At 41.1% G+C, this 21,111-nt stretch overlaps 1 protein-coding gene across 4 annotated transcripts; it reads right to left on the bottom strand.

The window, feature by feature from the left end:
• Window positions 1-490: 490 nt before the first annotated feature.
• Window positions 491-18,628, bottom strand: fli1rs (Fli-1 proto-oncogene, ETS transcription factor-related sequence). Of its 4 annotated transcripts, none has more exons than XM_052066855.1 (10): window positions 18,417-18,628; window positions 11,388-11,594; window positions 10,316-10,485; window positions 7,215-7,418; window positions 6,908-6,997; window positions 4,978-5,046; window positions 4,835-4,894; window positions 4,144-4,191; window positions 3,895-3,981; window positions 491-2,224 (listed from the first exon to the last, which is right to left on the bottom strand). In XM_052066855.1, exons 2-10 carry the CDS (start codon window positions 11,504-11,506, stop codon window positions 1,695-1,697), a joined length of 1,377 nt encoding a protein of 458 aa, XP_051922815.1. In that variant the 5' UTR covers window positions 11,507-11,594; window positions 18,417-18,628; the 3' UTR covers window positions 491-1,694. The 4 variants fall into 4 exon arrangements, with proteins under 4 accessions (XP_051922815.1, XP_051922813.1, XP_051922814.1 ...); XM_052066853.1 differs by having other exon boundaries at window positions 11,388-11,566; window positions 18,417-18,625; XM_052066854.1 differs by lacking the exon at window positions 18,417-18,628 and adding an exon at window positions 17,923-18,405 and having other exon boundaries at window positions 11,388-11,566.
• Window positions 18,629-21,111: the final 2,483 nt, after the last annotated feature.

The raw sequence follows: 21,111 nt of genomic DNA, 5'->3' as shown, positions 1-21,111 counted from the left end.
ACGGGTTGAGGATGAGGAGGAGAATAAGCAGGTGAAAGGCACGGCTGTCACAGAGGAGGAAGCTCGTCAAGCATTTGAAGGTATTTACAAGATTCCATGAGGAAATAGAACTATCTCGAAACTTTGTTAAAACACATGGAGTGGGGGCGACTTTGGACATGGATGGTGTACCATGGTGATGGTGTATAAATACAATTCTGATGACGTTCATTTGTTTTTATTCAGAGCCTAATGTGGAAGCTGTCCGAAAATTTGAGATGGAGATGCTTTCCACCACCACAGCGCCGACACAGAAGACTAACACGGGGATGACGAAGCCTGATGTGACGGGTAAGGTGGTGGAGTGGGACTGGGAATGGGAGGAGGAGGAGGAGGAGATGGTGACGAAGGGTTCTGCCATGGTGGAGGAGGTCAAAGAACCTCTCCGAACCTTTGAAGATATCTTTGAATTTGACGAATAAAGCCAAACGTCGCAACCACAGGAGTCCCGTTCTTAGCTACAAGAAACATTTATTAACATGAGTAAATGTCGCGTTGCTACATGACGGAATATTCTGTACAATTTCTTTTACAAACGTCTTTGAAGTCAAGTTTCTTTCGATGACAAAAACGTTCCGCCAACTGTCAAACAAGGTACTTGCAGTGGATATAAAAAGTCTACACACCCCATTTCAAATACCAGTTGTTTTGTGACATTGAGGAAAACAAAACTACAGCAAGATAAATAATTTCCAAGCTTTTGCTCGTGTTGTGACCTATAAGCTATAAAAAAATGATTTGGAAAAAAAAATCTTAGTTTTGAAAAAAAGATCTTCCTGTAATAATTTGATTGCACAAATGTGCACACCCTCTTCTAACTTGGAAGTGGCTGTGTTCAAAATTAACCATTCACGTTCAAGCTAATATTAAATGGGAGTCAGTGCACATCTGCCGCAATTGAAAGTGCATATGATAAACCTCAAATAGTTGTTATCGTCATCATTCATTTTGCTTTGTAGCAGAAAGGTGAATGTTTTGTGCGAACATTAGCTGCTGTTTGGAACTGTTCATAATTCCTTCCACCTTGTCCAAGGCCGCCGTTTTAGGTCAAGAAAAACAGCCCCAAAGCATGATGATGTCACCACTATGTGTTCTTTTGGTAGTGATGGCCATAAAGTTCAACCTTGCAGTCAGCGTTGGCAAAAGCCCTTCATTTTCTCCACTTGAAGGAAAGAAAAAGTCTGGGAGATCCCACTAGAACAGCTAAAATTAATTTGATTTTAATTGGAAGCATTTAAAATGGTGGCAGTTTTTTTCTGACTTCTATATAATCATTTTCTATGTGATAAACTCTGAACTCATTCACGCATAAGTTTTAAGGGATACATTTTATCCATAGTTTATTTTTACTCCACTTTCTAATAAGTAAAAAAAAATCAATTATACATGTTATGTCACAATGGTGGACAAAGTTTTTAATTTAATGATCTGTCATTTGAACGGGTGTGTAGACTTTTTCTGTCCGTCGTACAAGGGGAAGAGAAACTTGGTTCCATAAAAACTGAATACAGTAAATACAGCGTGTCATCAGTATATTCATAATATCCCACGATGAGTATACAACCATCCCATTCGTCCCTTGTGTCCGTCCAAACTTCAGTATAATGCCCTTTTTGAAAGAAAAAAAAATCTTCCTCCTTTGGGTGTGTTTGTGCTCAGTAGTATGAGCTCAGGTGGGAATGGGTGGCCGGATGTCTGTTCATGGCCCCCCCGGGGTAGATGGGGCTGCTGGGCGAGTTCCAGTACGTGGACGGTGGGCCGAAAAAGTTCCCAGGTGAGACAGGCATGGGCGGTGGGTGACCCGTCATGAAGTTCATTTTGGGCTGGTGGCTGTGATAAGGCTGCACGTAGGACATCTCTGTCTGGTATTTGACCATGCCGCCGCCGTCGGCTGCCTGGTGGCTCTGGTGCGTCTGCGAGATGCCCTGGAAGTCAAACTTGTAGGCGTAGCGCTTGCCGTGCACCTTGGTCATGATGTTCTTGTCGTAGTAGTAGCGCAGGGCGCGACTCAGCTTGTCGTAGTTCATGTTGGGCTTGCTCTTACGCTCGCCCCAACGCTTGGCCACCTCGTCGGGATCGGTCATTTTGAACTCGCCGTTGGTGCCCTCCCAGGTGATGATGCTGGCGTTGTTGCTGTCTGACAGCAGCTCCAACAGGAACTGCCACAGCTGGATCTGGCCTGAACCTGTCCAGAGGTAGTTTGTGTGTCAGTGTCACCCTGTGAACTTTGCACAACCAAATGTGTGAAATATCAAAGCCATATTTGTAGGGTTTTTGTTGTTTGTTTATTCATGCAATTAGTGCAGTGGTGGGACAAGTATGGCACGTGGGCCACATCCTGCCTTTCTGATCTTTTACTATATTTGGCCCTTTGAGCCCTCTAATATTTGTTGCAATGATTATTTACCATTCGTTTGTCAAATCATGTCAGCTAGAACATTAACGAGGAGCGACAGCAATTGCTGTCAAGTATGGTGTTTTTTAAATTAAAATTAATTTCTTTATTTTTGTAATATAGGAATGGATGGAGAAAACGATTTGGTTACCGGTTTGATTATAAAACTCAAGTTAAAAAGTTGTTTTCCTTTTTTAAAACTATGGCCAGTAGATGGCAGCATTATATCTCTTTTGGTTAAGGGCATTGTCCCAATGGAATGAAGATGGGAGGGATCTTTGGAAATACAAAGTTACCAGCCACTTCAGAATAATCAAAGTGATTGTCACGTTAAATCTACTCCAAATTGTGTCACAAAGAGAGAAGATATTTAGAAGCAATGACAATGTAAATACACACAAACTCAATTTATGGGACTTATGCACGCACACACAACTGAATACTACCACTACGACTACTAAATAGCAAGCAAATAGTTTGCATGCTATTTGCAAAACTTTTTCAAACAAAATTTTTCCACTGGTAATTTATTTTTTAAGTTTTTTGGTAAATATATTAGTATGTCATCAAAATCACATTTTCATTGTTGGTATGGTATTTTAAAGAAGAAAACAAGTGTTCAGATGTTTGAGGCAGAATATTGTGTGACACTCGAGGTTCCTTTTTTTTAATGGCTGGCCTCTATGGTTGAAAAAGGTTAATTATTCATCTTTATTTGACTAATTTATCCAGATTCACATTTGCAATGTCAACTTGGCAGCTGACATCAGAATAAAACGTAGCAAAAAATAAAAGCAAATTCAAATGCATAGTTAACAATATGTACATTGTGATTTAGTAATTTAAGTAGAACTCAGATGTTTTGTTTTGAAATGGCCATTCAATGGTCAATTTGTCCATTCATACAAAAAATAAAATCAGCCCATGAGACCAGTTCCACTGATAGACAGGAAATGGGTTGACATGTCATATCGTCACAGGACGTATGAAAAAAATATCAAGGACAAATGCCCACATTTTAAACAAAAGTCGGCCATTCTAGTTTGACATAGACGTTTTGAAGGCCTCTAAATGTGGGCGGAGCCTGGCTCAAAGTCATTTTAAGCATTTGTCGTGAAAGGGGATGTTAGAGGGCTCCATTAAGCGCTACATGCAGCTTTACCGAAAGGTTTTCCTCGAAGATTTTTTGACATTGTGAACTTCCCTCGAGTGACATGTTTGACTGCATGAGTACGTTGCTGTTGAAATCAAGATGATTTGGGCTTAATTCTAATCACACCCATGCTTGCCAAAAGTAAATATTTGCCCCCTAAAATAAAAAAAAGGACATTCTGGACTAAAATCAAGCTCAAAACAAGGCTGGAAGTAAGAAAATTTCATCACACATTTGGAGTCAACAAATGGGACCTTTTCACTGTGTGACTTGGAGTAAGGTGATATATCTCTGGACAGTGACCTACCCACAGGCCTTTGGGCGCTGAGGTCAGGCAGCTTGTACGAACTTTGCTTGCCTGTTCGGTTCTTGGATGAGCGGACGCCTTGGCCTTCTGTGAGGAAAACAGCAAGGCAAACGGTCACAGACGTCGGCTCCGCCCATCGCTTGTATGCCAGGCTCTCACTTTTTTTTGTTTTTGTGTGTTGCCAACAGTGGAAAGGCCTCATTTGTGTCACCCATTTTTGTTGAACTCATTCTGCGAAAGTCTCCTTACCTGGGTTTGCTAGCCGGCTGCTTATGGGCCCTAATGTCTGATAGGGGTCTGTCAAGAGTAAGAACAAGACATTAAGCAGCGGTACAGTATTATACTGTATATACTGTATACAGTATACAGTATACAGTATATATCACTGCTCAACAGTAAGTGCAAATGCACAGTGAAAATGCTTTTAACCTCTTAAATATGCTAGACTTGTGATTTTGTGCGTTCAAGAACCAACAAATAAGAAAATGTGTATTGTACTATTGACACTCAAGTGGTGGCTGTCATGGCAACAGCTTTGACTAGTTGGAAAAATGTTGTTGATTTCTCGAATCATTTTTCCCAGGGGATTGTGGAAATCGGACTATTTAAAATTTAAACAGCAAATTAGTTGACTCAACTGCACCAAAGGTGATTTTTACACATTGAGACCCAGTTTAACCTCTGAAGTTGAGGTCACATATGTCAAATATCGTCTTGATTTTCAGTCGAACGTGCATGTTTAAATGCATTCATACTCTCCTTCAATCCCCCCCCCCCCATCCCCATTGTTCTTATGCCATTGGTGTGGTGTCCATTTTGTGGGCAGATACCTTCATAGCTACATTAGCATTAGCTGCACCCATGATGTGTTTCTTTGAGTCGATGGTATTTATTTATGTGTTTATTGATTTATTCGAAGCATGTTTTTGATGAATCACACCTTGGCCGATTCTTGATACCGGTTCTGTCACTCTGCTGTGTTGGTGCTCCATGCTGGAACCTAGCAAGAAGGACGACGTTCAAGCGTGTTGACACGTTAAAATGAATCGTGTCCACGCGCTTGACTCCGATGTAGTTTCTTACCTTTGGGCACGATGGTCATGCTGTTTGTGGTCCAGCTGTTCCTGCGGCTAATCTCATCAAAACTGCTTTCTGCGCAGAACAAGACAATGAGACTGATGAGTACGGCGGATGAGACGCGTGATTGTAAAGCATCAGCAAAATCTTTTGAAGTGGCCATTGAAGCTTCAGTGGGAAGGAAGTCCGTAAATGGGCCAGCGAGACGATAAGAAGTCAGTAAGTCTGGAGATGACCCCGTAGTTTCTTGGGGGAGCTTTCTTTTGTTTCGGCCGCCTCTGTCTCCAGCAGATTGTGAGTCGTGTCCCCGCAGTGCGACCTATACCCCCCTACCGCGAACCCGCTCTACCCCCTACTTCCTGTGCCATTGCAGCTGCTTCCTGACTGAAACGGCCTGTTGAGTTTGGGATTCATCAGTTGAGGCCAGTGTTGTGCCAAGGAACCTCTTTCGACTCGCAAAACCATGCAACACGGCTCTGAACTCTCAGCGCATTGTTTCTCGAAGCCTCCTGCGTTCCCGCTCTCTTGTTTGTTTGCGATAAGCGAAGAATTTGGAGGTTAAGCTGAGAATGGACGTGACGGTTGAGATGAAGAATCCCGGTTGGACAATGCAGCGCAACCTCTAAAGGTCGCCATTTGTTCAGCGTGTGACTTTGATTTGGGTAACGACCGTTGAAGAACGCTACGCTTTAGCTGTCATGTAATTGCCATGAATGCTTACTACTTACGAAATTAATTGGTTCTGGAAGAAATTTCTGAACTAGAAAATTTTGTAGAGCTGCGTTTTCCATGTAAATGCCCTAATCCGTTGCAAGCCCCCCCCCCCCCCCCCCAAAATTACACAAATGTTTTCTCAAGCATAGAAATGAATCAAAATATGGAACAAATACATGTTACAATTAGATTATTGCACAATAAATGAGAGTTGTGCATAATGTAAAAAATGAAATAAAATAAAATGAATAAAAATGATGGTCATTTAACTTTGAACTGCCCATCGTTTTTAGCCCTCTTCATGTTCTCTCTCAGAACTGATCCAAGGACGTTTGCTTTTGTCGGCTTTTAACAATCATTCGAAAATGTCCAAGGCGAACATAGGCATAGTGACTGTTGAACACTTTTTTCTGGGTGATTCACATTTACTTAAAATTATCGTAACGCCTCATGGTCCGGGGGGGCGAATGACGAGGAAGCTGCATAGACATGCATCTGTCTACCGACGCCTATAGGTTCATGCGGTAGAAGTCCCTCTTAGCCAATAGGATGCCAGGATGATGTTCGGTAATAGCCAATGGCAGAGCAGCTATAAGTATGTTGCGTAAAGGAAACTCGGAGCTGCTAGTAGCAGCCCATACTGTATTTTTACCTTTTGTATCTTGACATTTATTTCGTAACGAGAAGCAATATTTTCCTGTTGAGGCGTTTCACAACATTTCGAATGAAGAGACGTTCGAAAGTAGAACTACCACTGTATTTTCATTCAAATTCATATACAGAAATGCAGCTCTACAAGTAATAGTAAGAATGAGATGTAGCAAAAATGGCATCTTGTGCTTGTTTGTTTTTTTGTAGTCGGGAGGCATTCTGACATTGAACAGATTGGATGGAAGTATGAGTTTTTGCCTGCACATGTCTACTCGGTAAACAAACACAGTGGAGCTCAGTCTCTGCCAAGTGGACATCAAAACTAACACGATGCTACTGGAAATATGTACATTTTAACACCGCTTACTTTGGTGTATTAAAAGTACATTTTGGAGTGGATTTGCTCTGATTTGATGGATGGTTTGAGCAAACCATCGAGCCAAACATCCTATGATGAATGATTGTCGGTATAGATACTCAGTGATGAGTCCTTGTCCATTTTTGTTGAGCCTGTCGGTAGATCCTTTATTGATCACATGCAAAACGCCAATAGCAAATAGATGAGTCTTACCAGCTTTGACCTGAAGTCGAGGCTGCTGTGGGGCCGGCGGTGGCGGCGTGTTGGTGGAGGTCGTCGTGGAGTACGAGAAAGTGGGACTGCCTGCCGTAGAGACCAAGACTGTGAATGTTTTGTCCAGTCTGATACAAGTAGTTAATTATTTTCATTTTCTTGAAGCAACTGAGGCATAACAAGTGAACTACTTAGTTGCAACTAATATAATCATTATCACACTTTGTTTTTTTGGGGGGGGGGCATGAATATATATTTGCTAGTACGACTTAAAAATAGCCTCAGTGAGGAAGGGGCGTTGCCTTACTCTGCCGGAGGTAATTGAGATGCGAGAGCAGGATGTCAGCGTTGTAGGCGGACGTGAGGTGCATCATGTCCTCTTTGGTCAACTTGCACAGGGCCTTGCCGTCCAGCGCTTGGAACAGCATGACGTCCACTTCCTCCAGGACATACTCTTTGATGGCCCAGTCCAGCCACTGACGCACGTGGTCCTGTGTCCACACCTCGGGATCTGACACCGGGATGATAGTCAAGTGTAGATAATAAAAGCTTCATTTATTATCGACTGTCAATGGCTAAGATTGTTCAAGGAGGAACTTTTGTGTGGAATTTATTGTTGTTGAAGGAAGTGGAGTCACTATCGAGAGCACAACTTGGCGGTAACCGGCAGAAGCGCTGTGGATTCAGTCTGAGGGTAGCTTGCATTAAGAAGGGCGACGTGATGTCAACTGTGGGAAGTTGAGCTTTGTCAATGCAAATCACCGTTATAGCAGAACCCCTGTGGCCATTTCCATAATGATGGTGATGTATCCCCCCCCCCCCCTCCACCCTAAAGAAAATTCATGATTATTTCCACAATTAACTTGTTCACTGCTGCGAACATCTATAATATTCGTAAACTGGATTAAATGTGTTTACTGCCACCGATGGATGTATATGGATATATAAAGTTCTAAATTCACTGTAATCAAAAGTCGTTTGTCCGTATTAATTTCATTTGTATTGTTGGAGGTGTCACAAAAAGTCACTGTTACATTTAGCCCGTTTATTTTCACAAAATGCTGGTTTTCTCCACTTTTTGGTCAGAAACCCGTGTTTTTGGTGCAACCAACCCATTTTCAACTTCTGATTACCGAAGAATGGAAAGAGGCAGAGATTCCTTTTTTTTTTTCCTGGTAGGTTTGATGCTTATATTGTCACAATGAAATGGGGAACTCTTTAGGGAACAAAATATAAAAGGGATTTGTCAGGGACATGATTATAATTTTCTAAAATTAATGCCTTAATTTTTCTTGAAAATTACTATTATTATTTTATCCTTTGATCCGATGTTTGAGGGTCTCGCACTATATAGCAATAAAAGATTAAACCCTTGTTGCCCACCACAGGTGGTCAAATTTAGGGATATTTCTCAAAGTGGCTTCAAAAAACGGCCTTCAAATTCTCCAATTTATCTTCCTTAAATCTGCAGATATCCTGAAATGTCTCAACAAGTGCCTGTGGTGAAGCTTACAACTTCTGACACGGACCATTTACCGGTAATTCAAATTGGATATACGTTCATTCTCCTCCACTTAGCCTGCATTGCCCACAAATGTTGAATTTTAGCAAAGTTCAATGGGAGAATAATTGGAAGAATAGCTCTCGGTCTATTTAAAAAAAGGGGGAAAAAAACATATCTAGGTGTGGCAGCTACATGAGTCTTGGACATAGTAATCTGTCAATACTGTGCTACATGTGAGACACCCAAGTGGCCGGTAATGCCACAGTCATGATTACTGCACATGTTAACAAATGCCTCACAGTAGTTTGATTATACAGTATGACTAAAATTGGCGTCACGTTCAATTTTGTGATTAAAATGACGATGTCCAATCCAAAATGTGTCACCGCAGGAAGGGGTGAGTCATTTCCAGTCGCAAAACAATGAGCGCACCTTTGAGTTGCCCGTAATCGTGTGCTGCGGACGCCGTCCTCACACATCTTTTAGTTGTTCCCAATTGTTCACACGAACGCCGCTGTGAAGCAATATCCATGTATTATGACGCAACGAGCGACTCCTCGGTGAGTCTCATCAGATTTCTCAGCGACTTGAATTGGAGAAAAAAAAAAAAAGTACGACTGACTCATTGCAACACTCGCCATCGACCAGCCTGGCGCAGACTGTTGAGGTCTGTTTCAAGAGTTGCCCCCCCCCCCTCCCCAAAATAAATAAATAAATCGCATTTCTAAATGAGCTCAAACAGTCACAGTAAGTTATAACTTATTGTGGCATTATAGGAAGTGATTATATACAGTATTGACTTTCCAAGAGGAAATTTGTGAAGAAAAAAAAACCTAGATAAAATTCTCTATTGCTCCCACATTTGTAATTAATTTGGATTTTCACACAGAACTGGAAGAATAAAACTGCATTTTGTCGAGCAAACATGAATAAATACCCTCCCCCCCAAAAAAAATTTGAACAAGTATTAACTAAATAATCTTTGCCTTTTTAAGCCTTTACAGAAGGGCAAGTTAAAATTGTAAAAATTTGCATATTGTGGTTGCAGTTCAATTTTTTTCTGAATGGAAAAAAAAACGGACCAAGATCAATAATATAAAAGAAAAGAAATTCCACCATTGTGACTAATACAGTATGTGTAACTCAATTCGATTGCGTTTTTAGGAGTAGGGAAGTAAAAATGAGTGACTGATAAAATTGGTCTCTGGATGAATTCAACATGTAAATTTCATGTTGAATTGGATTTAGTTTAAAGTTCCTGTGATTAACCCCAAATAAAGTTCCGTTGTTCTAGTAGGCTTTTTTTTTTTTTTTTTTTTTGCTCCAAAGCGTGATTTTGCCACCATCAGGCTTTTGTGGACATTGCGGAAGCTCCTTGTGACACGTGGCCTCCGCTATAAGACTTAATTCCAGGAAAAGTCGACTAGAACGGCTGAACTGCTTTGATTAGGGGCAGCAGTTTGAATGTGACTTTCTCTTTCTTCTTTCTTCTTTTTACATACATTCTTGCTGCTGGAGGCTGTAAATTTCCCCAGTGTGGGACGAATAAAGGATATCTTATCTGATCTTATCTTATCTTAATTCTGAGCACAGCCAAATCCCCTTCTTATGAGGGTGTGCACACTTGTGCAACCACATTATCTCATTTGATTATGTTTACGTCCCCAACGCTAAAAAGTTTTTGGGGTGTTATTTTTTTTTTTTTTTGCCTCCAATTAAGTTGTTATGGTCACATTAATGGGAGAAAAACTTTCTTGGTTTCATTCTTTACATGGAAAAACTTGGCATTTGAAAAGGGTTGTGCAGACTTTTTATAACCACAGTTTGTACAGAAAGACATCAGAGTCCTCAGAGGGGCAGGAGGGGTCTGGGTCTGAGAGTGCCCGGGCAGGTGATCTGCTCACCTGCCGGTACGATGACCCGCTTCTCCTCTGTGTTGGTAATGCTGGGAGGGGTGACGTTCGGCGGGCTGACGCGGGGTTCCGGGTACGAGGGCTGGTACGCCATCGGGACGCCGTCGTTGCTCATGTGGCGGGAGCGCTTGGTGACGCTGCAATCCACCGGGGACTCGTGGCTACAACACAGGGAGGGGATATTGTAATGATGTGTGTTCACGGTGTATGCTAAATAATGGGGTTGTTTTTTCTTTGGGGGGCCATCTCAATTGCTCTCCTCGCAGGCGACGACAAAGAAAAATGAAGTCAAGTACAAATATATTTGTTGTCAAAATCACTTTCGTGATTGCTATCGCAACCTCTGATGGGACAAGCTGAACGTCACGACAACAACATAGAGATTTTTTTAGAGATTTAGAGAATTTTTCACAATTGATAATTTTCCCTCATCAATGATAGGCAAATGTTTAGCCCTATTGTGAATAAATTAAAATAAATGCAGTACGTAAATGTAAACCGCTTTATAAAAATGGATTCCTTGATCATCAATATTGGAATGAAAAAAAAAAAGTCTAAACATTTATTCGTGGATCATTGATTTCCCTCTTGGTCAATTACTGTATAGTCTAAGCATATCCCTAGTATTGATAAAATTATTTCATTAAATTTAGTCCATAAATATATATTTTTTGTAATGATAGACTGATGGAATCATAATATGAATTTAAAAAATATTGCCTTCTCATGTATCCCTTGATCAGTTATTTCCCCATTAGGCACCTTGAGTCAAATGATTTTCTGTAGTTTTTTATTTCATTCACATTAATAACTTTCAATTTTAAAAAAACTGACATTTTGGAGTTTTTATTTTTCTGCGCCATTTTTACGCCACGGCAGAAATTTACGATTTTACACCAAATGCCCAAATTCTGTCCACGAGCGTGATGCATTTGGAACGGTACCAAAGAATATTTTAGTCAATGGAAAAACCCCGGACTGTGACAAAGTCCACCCCCCACACTGCCCTCACTCCCTGTTGGATTCCTCCCCCCACCCCCACTGTGGCCCCGCCCTGACTCACTTGGTTCCATTGACGTGCTCGCTCCTCTTCTGTGCGGTGGCGGCCGGCCAGTCGGGCTCGGTGGGCTCGGGGCTCTGCTTGAATCCGCCTGGCGACGTCATCTCCGTCTTCATGTGCATGGTGGCGGTGTAGGGCGGCTCGTATATGGGCTGGTCCTCGCTCACCACAGACAGCGCTTCCTGTGCAACACGGCCACTGGGTCAGTGGCTATTTTAACACATTTCCTGATTATCCTAATGATTGTTTTGATGCCCATTTGAATAATGCTGTTAGTAGGGTTGCGCCACAACTACCAATTTCCACAGGGATAGGCGGCGTCTACAGTATCAAGGAAAAACCAATTACAGTCTTGCGAAGAATCTCAATAAAAGTCGTGGATACTAGCTAACAGTAAAAAAAAAAAAAGTTTTAATGAAAATAAAATGAAACTGCGTTTTATGTTCATAAAATTCAAACCGCAGCGAAAATGTGTTTTTCATTATATCCTCTGTGAGCTTTTCGAGTTCATTTTAGCCACTTTGATGCCATTGTCAGTAGACTGCAAGTGACAAAATGGCCGACAACTGAGATGGATCGAAACAGGTGGATTTTTCTGCTTCATTCCTATTGATTTTTCTGCTTCATTCCTATTCCACAAACACAATATTAAACAGAGCTGTATTAAGACCAGTGGGCGCGCATAGAACATATTTTAACGATTTTTTTTTTTTACATGACCTTTCCAACACTACGTAATGCAAATGTATTACGTAATGTAATGTAGCGTCCATCACTCTGAACAAACCAGAAAGTCAATAAGGAACAAAAGGACTTTTAACACGTGTTAGACTTTCAGTTTTAGTTGAGCCCAACTTTATTCAACAAATTATACACAGTGATCAATTTACAGTAAATGTGTCTGGTCAAAAGAGTGTATGCTGTTGAAAAGATACAGATGATTACGCTAACGCCACAGTCAGAAAAGATCTGACAAGGTTTCAATGCAAGTGTTCAAGTGTGAGATAACAAGTCTTTGAAAAGCATCAGTCGTCTTTGACCGCAGTTAAAGCGAGTCGACATTAGGGTTGGGTTTGCAGCGCGAGTGGGTGGGGTCCGACGGAGATTTAAGCCCCTTCAGCTCTTCTGCCAAAGCTTAAGATGGCACGATACGTTGATGCGTCTGAGCAGAGACCACAGCAACTACGACGACGTCCGGAGCCTGAGAAGCGTGTTTGTTTAGAGGAGCCAAGCATTGTCTTTTGGGTCTCGTACGTCAGCGATGTGCTTTTTCAGCAGCCGACAGGAAACCTGGCCGCCATGTGCGGCAGAACCTTTTGGCACAGACCCACGGAGAGGAAGTTGAAAAAAATGTGGGTCATTTGAAATCTGCAAAACACCCCATGGTCAAGGGTGGTGGTGGTATGAGAGAGGCGAGGTCGTCGGACAGCCAAACTATTGTTGTTGATTTTGCTCGTCTTGTAGATCTGAGGTGACCTCTATAAACAACTTTTGTTGTGGCAATAACAAAGGGAAAACACCAAGAGTTATCGCGATTGCCACTTACTTATTATGTCTAAAGTGTACAGCACTTTGTATGCAGCGATGGCTGTTTGAAAGTGCTCTATAAATACTGTTGACTTGACTTGACTAGGTTAGCTGTTAGCCTGTTAGCTTGAGCGCTAGCTGATGGGTTGCACCTCTTGTTGTGGCATGGAAAGCCCGGCAATGACCTCGTGATATTTTTCAACCACCGTAGGCTTTCAGCAGATATATTTTAACAGCTCAAATGTATGGGGATTTGTTGGAAATTAGCCTATTAGCTCGGGAGCTAGCTGGTGGCTAGCAATTCGTTACGGCATTTAAAGACCTGGTGGGATACATTACAGGCAAAAGGAGGCTTTAAGCTGATATATTTTCCCGGCTCAAACGTCTAGTAATTTGTTGACAATTAGACGTAAGAGAGATGCTTGGTGAAATATTGGTGAGTGGTTTTGAGTTAAGCAGCAAAATCTCCCCGTTTTTAGCCATTTCAGGGATTTTCCACTTCCTGTCGCATGAAATGACGTTGCTCAGGGCTCAGGTGACGACCACCATGGCTCACCCGTTTTCTGTGTTAGGTTGTGTGACATTCGTAAACTGAGCCCGAGATCCTTTTCAGTCGATAGTAATTGGCACAATGGACGCCCCTTGAGACGGGTTGTCCTTCAAAGGCCGAATTTGAAGGCAATATGACGAACTTCCGGCTCTCCTCGACCGCACGCTAGTTTCCAAATTCACTTGGCCTTCGAATATAACTTTCTACTCTGGCCTTTGTTTCCATGGAAATGGGCCTTGAGCGAAGACTGCTTAGGAATACGCTTTCGTAGCCTACATTGCGCTGCTCTTCTTTTGCTCTTCGACACTTCATCTCTTTTGCCACCCGAGCACATCGCCGCCACGTTGGCGTAATTATCCTTTGTTTTTAAATGTTATTTTATTTTTTAAACCACTTTACAGACAAACCAAATGACAACAGCTAACTGTTGAATGTAAATGGACTTATCGACGCAAATAAAAAAGCACATGGAGCAAGACGGAGCTTAATATGCTATTTGCTCTCGCAGGTGACCTGTTTCTCTCTCTCTCTCTCTCTGTCTCTTTAGACAAATTTTCATGCGCAGAAGTGAAACAGCGACCTGAAACTGGCACCAAACAGCCTGCGAGGCAACTAATCCTCAAGAGTAGAGACAGCAGTTGTTGTTTTTCGATAGTCGGCCTCCCGTTACTCTCTCACTTACCACAAGCGATGCTGTACAAAACCACCGCTAACGCAACGGCCTCCTAGAGACCGAGCCAAGCTGTTGCCGCCTTTTTTTTTTTTTTTTTTGAGCCTCGAAAATTTGCAACAAGCGTTGTCTTGTTGTTGTAAGAGAGCAACTTCCACACATGTCAGCAGCTACGCATTGCGTCACACCATCTTGCCTAAAACTGAAGCGTTGCAAGGCTCAAGGCCCAAATGCCAATCTGAAGTGCAGTGGTACACTTGCCCAACTACAGTTATCATTGTCTGGGTTTTTTCTTTATAGCGAGTGTCGATTTAGTTTTTAATTTTGCTTTTTCATTTCAGTTTTAATTAGTTTTGGACGATGGTCGACTGGTTCGAGCCTCGGCCTCACAGTGCAGCTGTGCAGGGTTCGATTCCGGCCTTCCCGTGTGGAGTTTGCTTTTTCTCCCTGTGTTTGCGTGGGTTTTCTCCGGGTACTTCGGTTTCCTCCCACGTTCCTAAAACATGCGTTGCAGATCAATGGAACACTCTAAATTTTCCCTAGGTATGAGTGTGAGCCTCATGGTTGTTCATCTATGTCTGCCCTGCGATTGGCTGGCAACCGGTTCAGGATGTACCCCACCTAATGCCCAAAGACAGCTGGGATAGGCTCCAGCGTGCCCCGCCACCGTTGGAGATCAGCAGATCAGAACATGGATGGATGGATGCTTTTTTTAGTTTTTATCTTTGAAGAAATGCTTTTTGTTCACTTTTCATTAGTTTTTCTATTAGTTTTAGTTTTAGTTTTTTATTCATGTATGGAGTATTTGTTGAGGCCGTGATTTAAAAAAAAAAGAAAGTAAAAAGTCATTCAGTATTGTGTAATAGAGTAAACTACAACTTCCAAACGACTGATCGACCATCCGTCTTCCGTTTGTCGTAAAGTTATACCAAGATGACTACATTTAAAATCAACCCAGAAGAGCTCATGTATAGATTTAATTTCCAAGATGAAAAGAAAGGATAATTTTCTGTAATTATAGTTTTTAAATGCCAAATGTCATTTTTTTCCCCCAATTACCCAACAAAAATTGTTCATTTTCACGAACTAAAATAACATTGCCCACAACTTTAACTGTTTGGTTGATTTTAATTTATCATTTTTATTCCCTCTGGGAGATGTCATTTTTATTTTGGACTCTTGTTCATTTATTCACAAATGAATCCAAAATCAGTGAGTTGTTCCGGTGCGACATACAAAATAGTCGTTGACGGCAACGATTGCTTTCGACACAACATGGTGGGAGAAGTGATTGTCAGGTGTTAAACTACACACCCCTTTTCCGCTTTTCCGATATTCCTGCACACCTCCCAAGGGAAAATTGCTGTCTTGTTTGTCAACCGCTGCAACGTGAGACGAAAAGGCAAAATAGAGCGTACACTTATGCATGAGACAATACACAATGTTGTGATTTGAATTTTTTTTGGTCATAATTTTCTGAAAATGAAGTTTGAATGTTGGAGGGAAAATGCTATAATTTTACCCTCCCCCCAAAATGTTAACAATATTTTTCCCAAAGTTATTTTACAAGAGGAAAAATTTGTGGAAATATTACAAAAGTGGATGTAATTGCATGAGAGAAAAGTGGTTTTTTTTTTAGAGAATGTTTGTGTATTCTCTAAAAAAATTTGTTTAGAGAAAGTTTAAAAATTATGAGAATAAAGTTGGACTTTTAAACAAAATATAGGTGAGAGGTGTTATGAACATTTTGTTGAAATCATGTTCAGGTACAGTATACGTTAGAAGAAAAAAAATGTAAATGTTACAAATCATTTTAAGTTTTTAAAAATAGACACACAAAAAACGTTTATTTTTAGAAAAAGTTAATGCAAGAGAAAATATACTGTATATTTCGAGGCTATTATAAAATGTTAAAAAAAAAAAGCTTTTGTTGCTTAAATTTCAAACATGAGCATAAAGATAATTTCCCAAAAGCTTTTTAGCATCGTAAACGTTACAAGAATAACAGGTGTTCTTCAATATTTTTTTTTCTCACAGAAATGTCAGATTGAATGTGAAAACGTTTTCTTTGCCATTTTCAGATTGGATATTTGTGAAACGAACATCTTTTCACCAGAAGTCGAACATTATGAGAATAAAATCTTTGAATGGAAAAACAAGAATAGATGCAAATGTCACAAAAACTGCCATAAAGTTGAGGATAAACACTTCATTGTACTAGTACGAATTGAACTATTTTAGAATAATGGCGTAGTGGTATATACATTTTTTCTTCCAGAAGACAGTATTCCAAGAAGAAAAGCAATTTTACAAGAACATTGTTTTGTTGTGTTTTTTTTTATATTCTGAGAAGTCCAAATCTTATGCGATTATAACGTGATTTTCAGAGAAATACATATATTTTTTTTATTAAAATAGGAATAAAGACGTATTGTTCAAGCAATTTATTTTTATTTGGATCAAATTGGTGGAAACTTAATTTTTCGAGTTAAGCATAGTTAGCAAAATTGTTTGAGAGAAGGTTGTAATTGTGGGGGGGGGGGGGGTAGGGGGGTGGATTTTGACTAAAAACATGACAAAAATAAAAGCTATCTTATAAGAATGAAGTTTATACAAAATGTCAACGTTTCATGCAACTTTCAGCAAAGTGACACAATCCTAAAACATGGCTTGTGTGAAGCACATTGAATTGCCTTTGGACAAAATGTCATCATAGGTCCTTTGGACTTTTTAGAAAATGAAGGATAAAATTGAAAAACTGAACTTTTTTTTGGTCCCAAATTGTACAAAATGCTTGGCATTTTAATGAGCCGACTTTAATTACAGCTTAATATTTTTAAACAAAATCCACATCCTTTTGTGGTTAGAATTATAGCAATGCTATCCACTTATTGAGGTGAAGTTTTTTGTTTTTTCTCAGTATGAGTCCTCTGACGAAGAAGTTGTGCAAAGGTTGTGAGCATGTCTGAGGCCTACAAAAAAAGGAAAAAAAGCAGAAGTAAAAGTTGACTTGAGCTGATTTTGCAAACGATGTCTTTTTTTTTTCGCCCTGAGGCCGAAACTTCTCTGCAGTAGTCAACCAAACGTTTTAATTTTGCAGGAAAACTTCGTAGGGTTTTTTTTAATGCACTTTAAAAAAAATAATGTTTGAAACTTTGCGTGTCTCTATGGTCCAGGCAGCCGGAAACATGTGCGGAAAGTCTGAGGTTTGAGACAGGAAGCCTGCAGAGTTGAGATAACGACACCTGACGAGTTGCTCCCGTTTGCAGCTATAAATTAGACTTAAAATAAACCCCACCAAAAACACACACGCACGCACACACACACACACACACATACGATCGACGCGAGAGAAAACTTTGCGCTGGCCATTGTGTGCGAAAGAATGTGCATGTGACACTCCACCCCCTTCTAACATGAACACCCATTAGAATTAAAACATCGTTCTTCCACTGTCAACTTCGTTAATTTGTCACATTTTAGGGCATCACGCGAGACACGCCTTTTTATAGAAAATATCTCAAATATGACTTCCTCAATCTATGCACATCTAGGCCCCTTTTTGTCAAGCCACCCAAAAAAAACTTAATAAGATAAGTGAAATAGAGAATTAAGTGTTGTTTTATAGCATTATTTGAAAACGTTATCTTTTTTAAATCAATCGTCTTTTCGTCGTTTTGATCTCAAATCAGCATATCCGAATAGTTTGAACCTCACATCTCATTTCAGTCAAATAGTCATAACAGTAAGTGCATGATAAAATAGGATGATAAAATAAAGAAGTTAAATACCGTTTTTTGCACACGTTTGGCCTCCCGGTGCCCATCCGCGATGCCCTGAGGGACACCTGCCGCTCCATTGCGAGCAAGCTTCGACGCCTCTCGCTAAATTGCGGCTCGTACCTTCTGAAAAAATCCATGCGTGGTGTCCGTGCCGGTTCGGTTTGGTTGCGGTGGCGTGATACAACAACAACAAAAAAAAAGATCGATCGAAGAAATAACCACGCAAAGGCCAAGAAGCGTAAAACGGGCGTTTTTTTTGTTCGGTTTTGTTTTGCGCACGCTAACGAGTGGCCCGTTTGACGGAAAGGGAAAGAAAACGAACGCGGCGGTTCAACTTGTGTTATTCAAGAAGCCGACATAACAACCACGAACGGGAAGGAAGAGGAAATTTTGTACAAGAAGGAAAGAGTGCGCGGGGGGACTCTCTCACTCGCGGTGTGGGTGGAAGAAGGCTACGCGTCGTGCGCGTGGAAAGTCCACGACCACGACGAGCACGTCCTTACCTTGATGGTGCAGTCCATATTCGAAGCGGCTTGCTCATTGAACGCGTCTATTTCTCGTCGTCGGATTGATTGATTTTGCCGTTCAATGATTTGCGGTCTTCAATTGGCGCCGAGGTGCGTTGGCTCGATGGCGCAAACCATTGTACTGTAGTGCTCTTTTTTTTCTGCTCGCACACCATAAACCGGATGGCGAGAGCTCGCTCTCTCTCTCTCTCTCTCTCTCTCTCTCTCTCTCTCTCTCTCTCTCTCGCTCTCTCTCGTCTCTCTAAAGTGGGAAGTGTCACCCATGCATTCAAACAACTCTTCAGGCAAGGTGCCACGTGATCTCACATTAGATTGAAAATGTATTATTGCCATGTGATCAGTAGGCCCTAATTCATTACATTTAAAAGAAAAGAAAAAAATGGACGTTCGCACGATGGTATTAATAATAGCCAAGAATAAATAGATAAAACGATAAAAAGAGAATTTTAGTTTCATAAAAAGGCGGCCCGGTAGTCCAGTGGTTAGCACGTGGGCTTCACAGTGCAGAGGTACCGGGTTCGATTCCAGCTCCGGCCACCCTGTGTGGAGTTTGCATGTTCTCCCCGGGCCTGCGTGGGTTTTCTCCGGCTACTCCGATTTCCTCCCACATTCCAAAAACATGCATGGCAGGCTGATTGAACACTCTAAATTGTCCCTAGGTGTGAGTGCGAATGGTTGTTCGTTTCTGTGTGCCCTGCGATTGGCTGGCGACCGATTCAGGGTGTCCCCCGCCTACTGCCCGGAGACGGCTGGGATAGGCTCCAGCACCCCCCGCGACCCTAGTTAGGATCAAGCGGCTCGGAAGATGAATGAATGAAAAGGATGAAGAAAAACATGTCGGGTTATGTGTTTATTGTGTTGTTTGGTTCAAACCCTTTGTGGTTGTGTTCGGAGAGTGGATCTTTTATACATGCATTGAAAAAAAATGAAATACAGAATGTCAAGAGCACATATTTTGTCCAAATCTAAAATGTTCATTTTTATCCTACACCTGGTTTGGAAATGTGAGTTCCTTTGTGATGAAAATAAAGTTCCCATAATGTGAGATAGTCATTTTAGTTTTGAATTTTAGAAGTATAAAGTCACGAACCTTACTGTTAAAAGAAAATCTTCATTTTACGAGTGTACATTTTAGAATTTAGAAAATGCCAATGTGGCAAGGCAAAAAAAAAGAAGGAAAAAGTTCTATTAGATTTTTTTTCTTTCAAACACAAATCGGTAATAAGCCGTCTTGCTATGAGAATTTAGATTTTATCATCACAAAAAGCCGTATTTTTTTCACGTCATTGAAGAATTTAATAGTTTGCTTGGCTAACAGTTCATTTCTACCAAAATAAAGTTGAGGAAACGTGATCATTTTTACAAAAACAAAACAAACAATCCAGTCCAGAGTGCAGCCTCAAGGTCAGCCGTTAAAGTTGCCACTGGGGGGGGGTGATAAAACCTTGTGGCCTAGCTGGCTTTGATAGGTAACCTAAATTTCTGGCCACTATTCAAAGCCCACAAGTGACTTGTCACAATAAAATATGTCTTGAGTGTTCCCAGAATAGCTGCTTGGATGTTTACGTGCGGCGTCATTTTCCAGGTGAGGGCTTTTGTTGCCTTGTGTTGATCCCAGCTTTCCTGTCAGACACAATGAAGGAACATTCCCCAGGAACTTCTTTTGCTTTGTGATCCTCTCCACTCCACTGACTCACTCTGTCAGTCTGTCCGGCTCGAGCCTCATTCACACGGAGACGCTGCGGAATTGGAACCTTTACTCGTATGCAATTGCCCATTTAGCCTCTTTCACACAGAGACCCAGCAAATGTTCCGCATCGGAGACGCAACAAAACCTCTGGCATTTGGACACCAATCATTAAGTGTCTTTCATGCAGAGATTATGGAAAAAATGTCAGCTGTAACTGAAGATGTGGCGGTTACACTGCCTTTAACACATAACACAGCAGAGATGGGACAATCCATCTATCTATTCGCCTATTGCCTTTTTTGTCTCCGTGTGAAAGGCTTTCACGCGACGACTCTGCAAAGATTTTATTTACACATAAATCCAGTGAGGGTAGAATTTTGTAGCAAGGTCACTCTCAGCCTTTTACACACAGTAACCCTGCAAAATTGCAGTTTTGGAGCTATATCTCATTTAAGCACAGTCCAGAAAAGGTTGCATTTTGTCGCAAGATGATTGCCCTTTTTCCACAGAAACCCAGAAAAATTGTAGAATTGGAACCCTAACCCATCTACCCATAGAATAGGGTAGGTGACATGGAGAATTTTTTAAACACAGACCCTCTTAATACTACAGAATGAGAGCCATAACCCATTCACAGAGAAGCCAATTAAAAACATTTTCAGCCAGCTCTTATTAGATTCATTGCCTCATTCTCACAGAGATCCAGCAGGTGTTCCACATCAGAGCCGTGACAGACCTTTCGCCACCTTTTATACATAATCCAGCAAAGGTGGCATATTAATGTTAGCTGGCTATCTAGCTATCAGCAGTCATTCGCACGGCAATCCTTCCAAATGACTCGTGGTGCCAGTACTCGTGCATTTAGCCATCTTTGTATTTTACAACTAACCCAGCAAAGGCAGTACATTGCACCTAGCAAGCTATCTTTAGCTTTTTTCACACAGATATCCTCCAAATTTGCCAGTAGTAACAGAATGTAGT

Source organism: Hippocampus zosterae, chromosome 5, assembly GCF_025434085.1.
Source record: "Hippocampus zosterae strain Florida chromosome 5, ASM2543408v3, whole genome shotgun sequence".
NCBI classification, from domain to species: Eukaryota; Metazoa; Chordata; class Actinopteri; order Syngnathiformes; family Syngnathidae; genus Hippocampus; species Hippocampus zosterae.
Note: the sequence above shows the minus strand (reverse complement) of the source record. Positions and strands in the feature narration are given on the sequence as shown.

What these genes read in the sequence shown, in the direction of transcription:
- fli1rs (XM_052066853.1), bottom strand. An exon ending in TCTCAATTACCTCCGGCAGA is followed by an intron (nt 6,998 to 7,214) that starts GTAAGGCAACGC and finishes TCTCTACGGCAG; the next exon opens with GCAGTCCCACTTTCTCGTAC. An exon ending in CAGCCGGCTAGCAAACCCAG is followed by an intron (nt 3,982 to 4,143) that starts GTAAGGAGACTT and finishes TTTTCCTCACAG; the next exon opens with AAGGCCAAGGCGTCCGCTCA.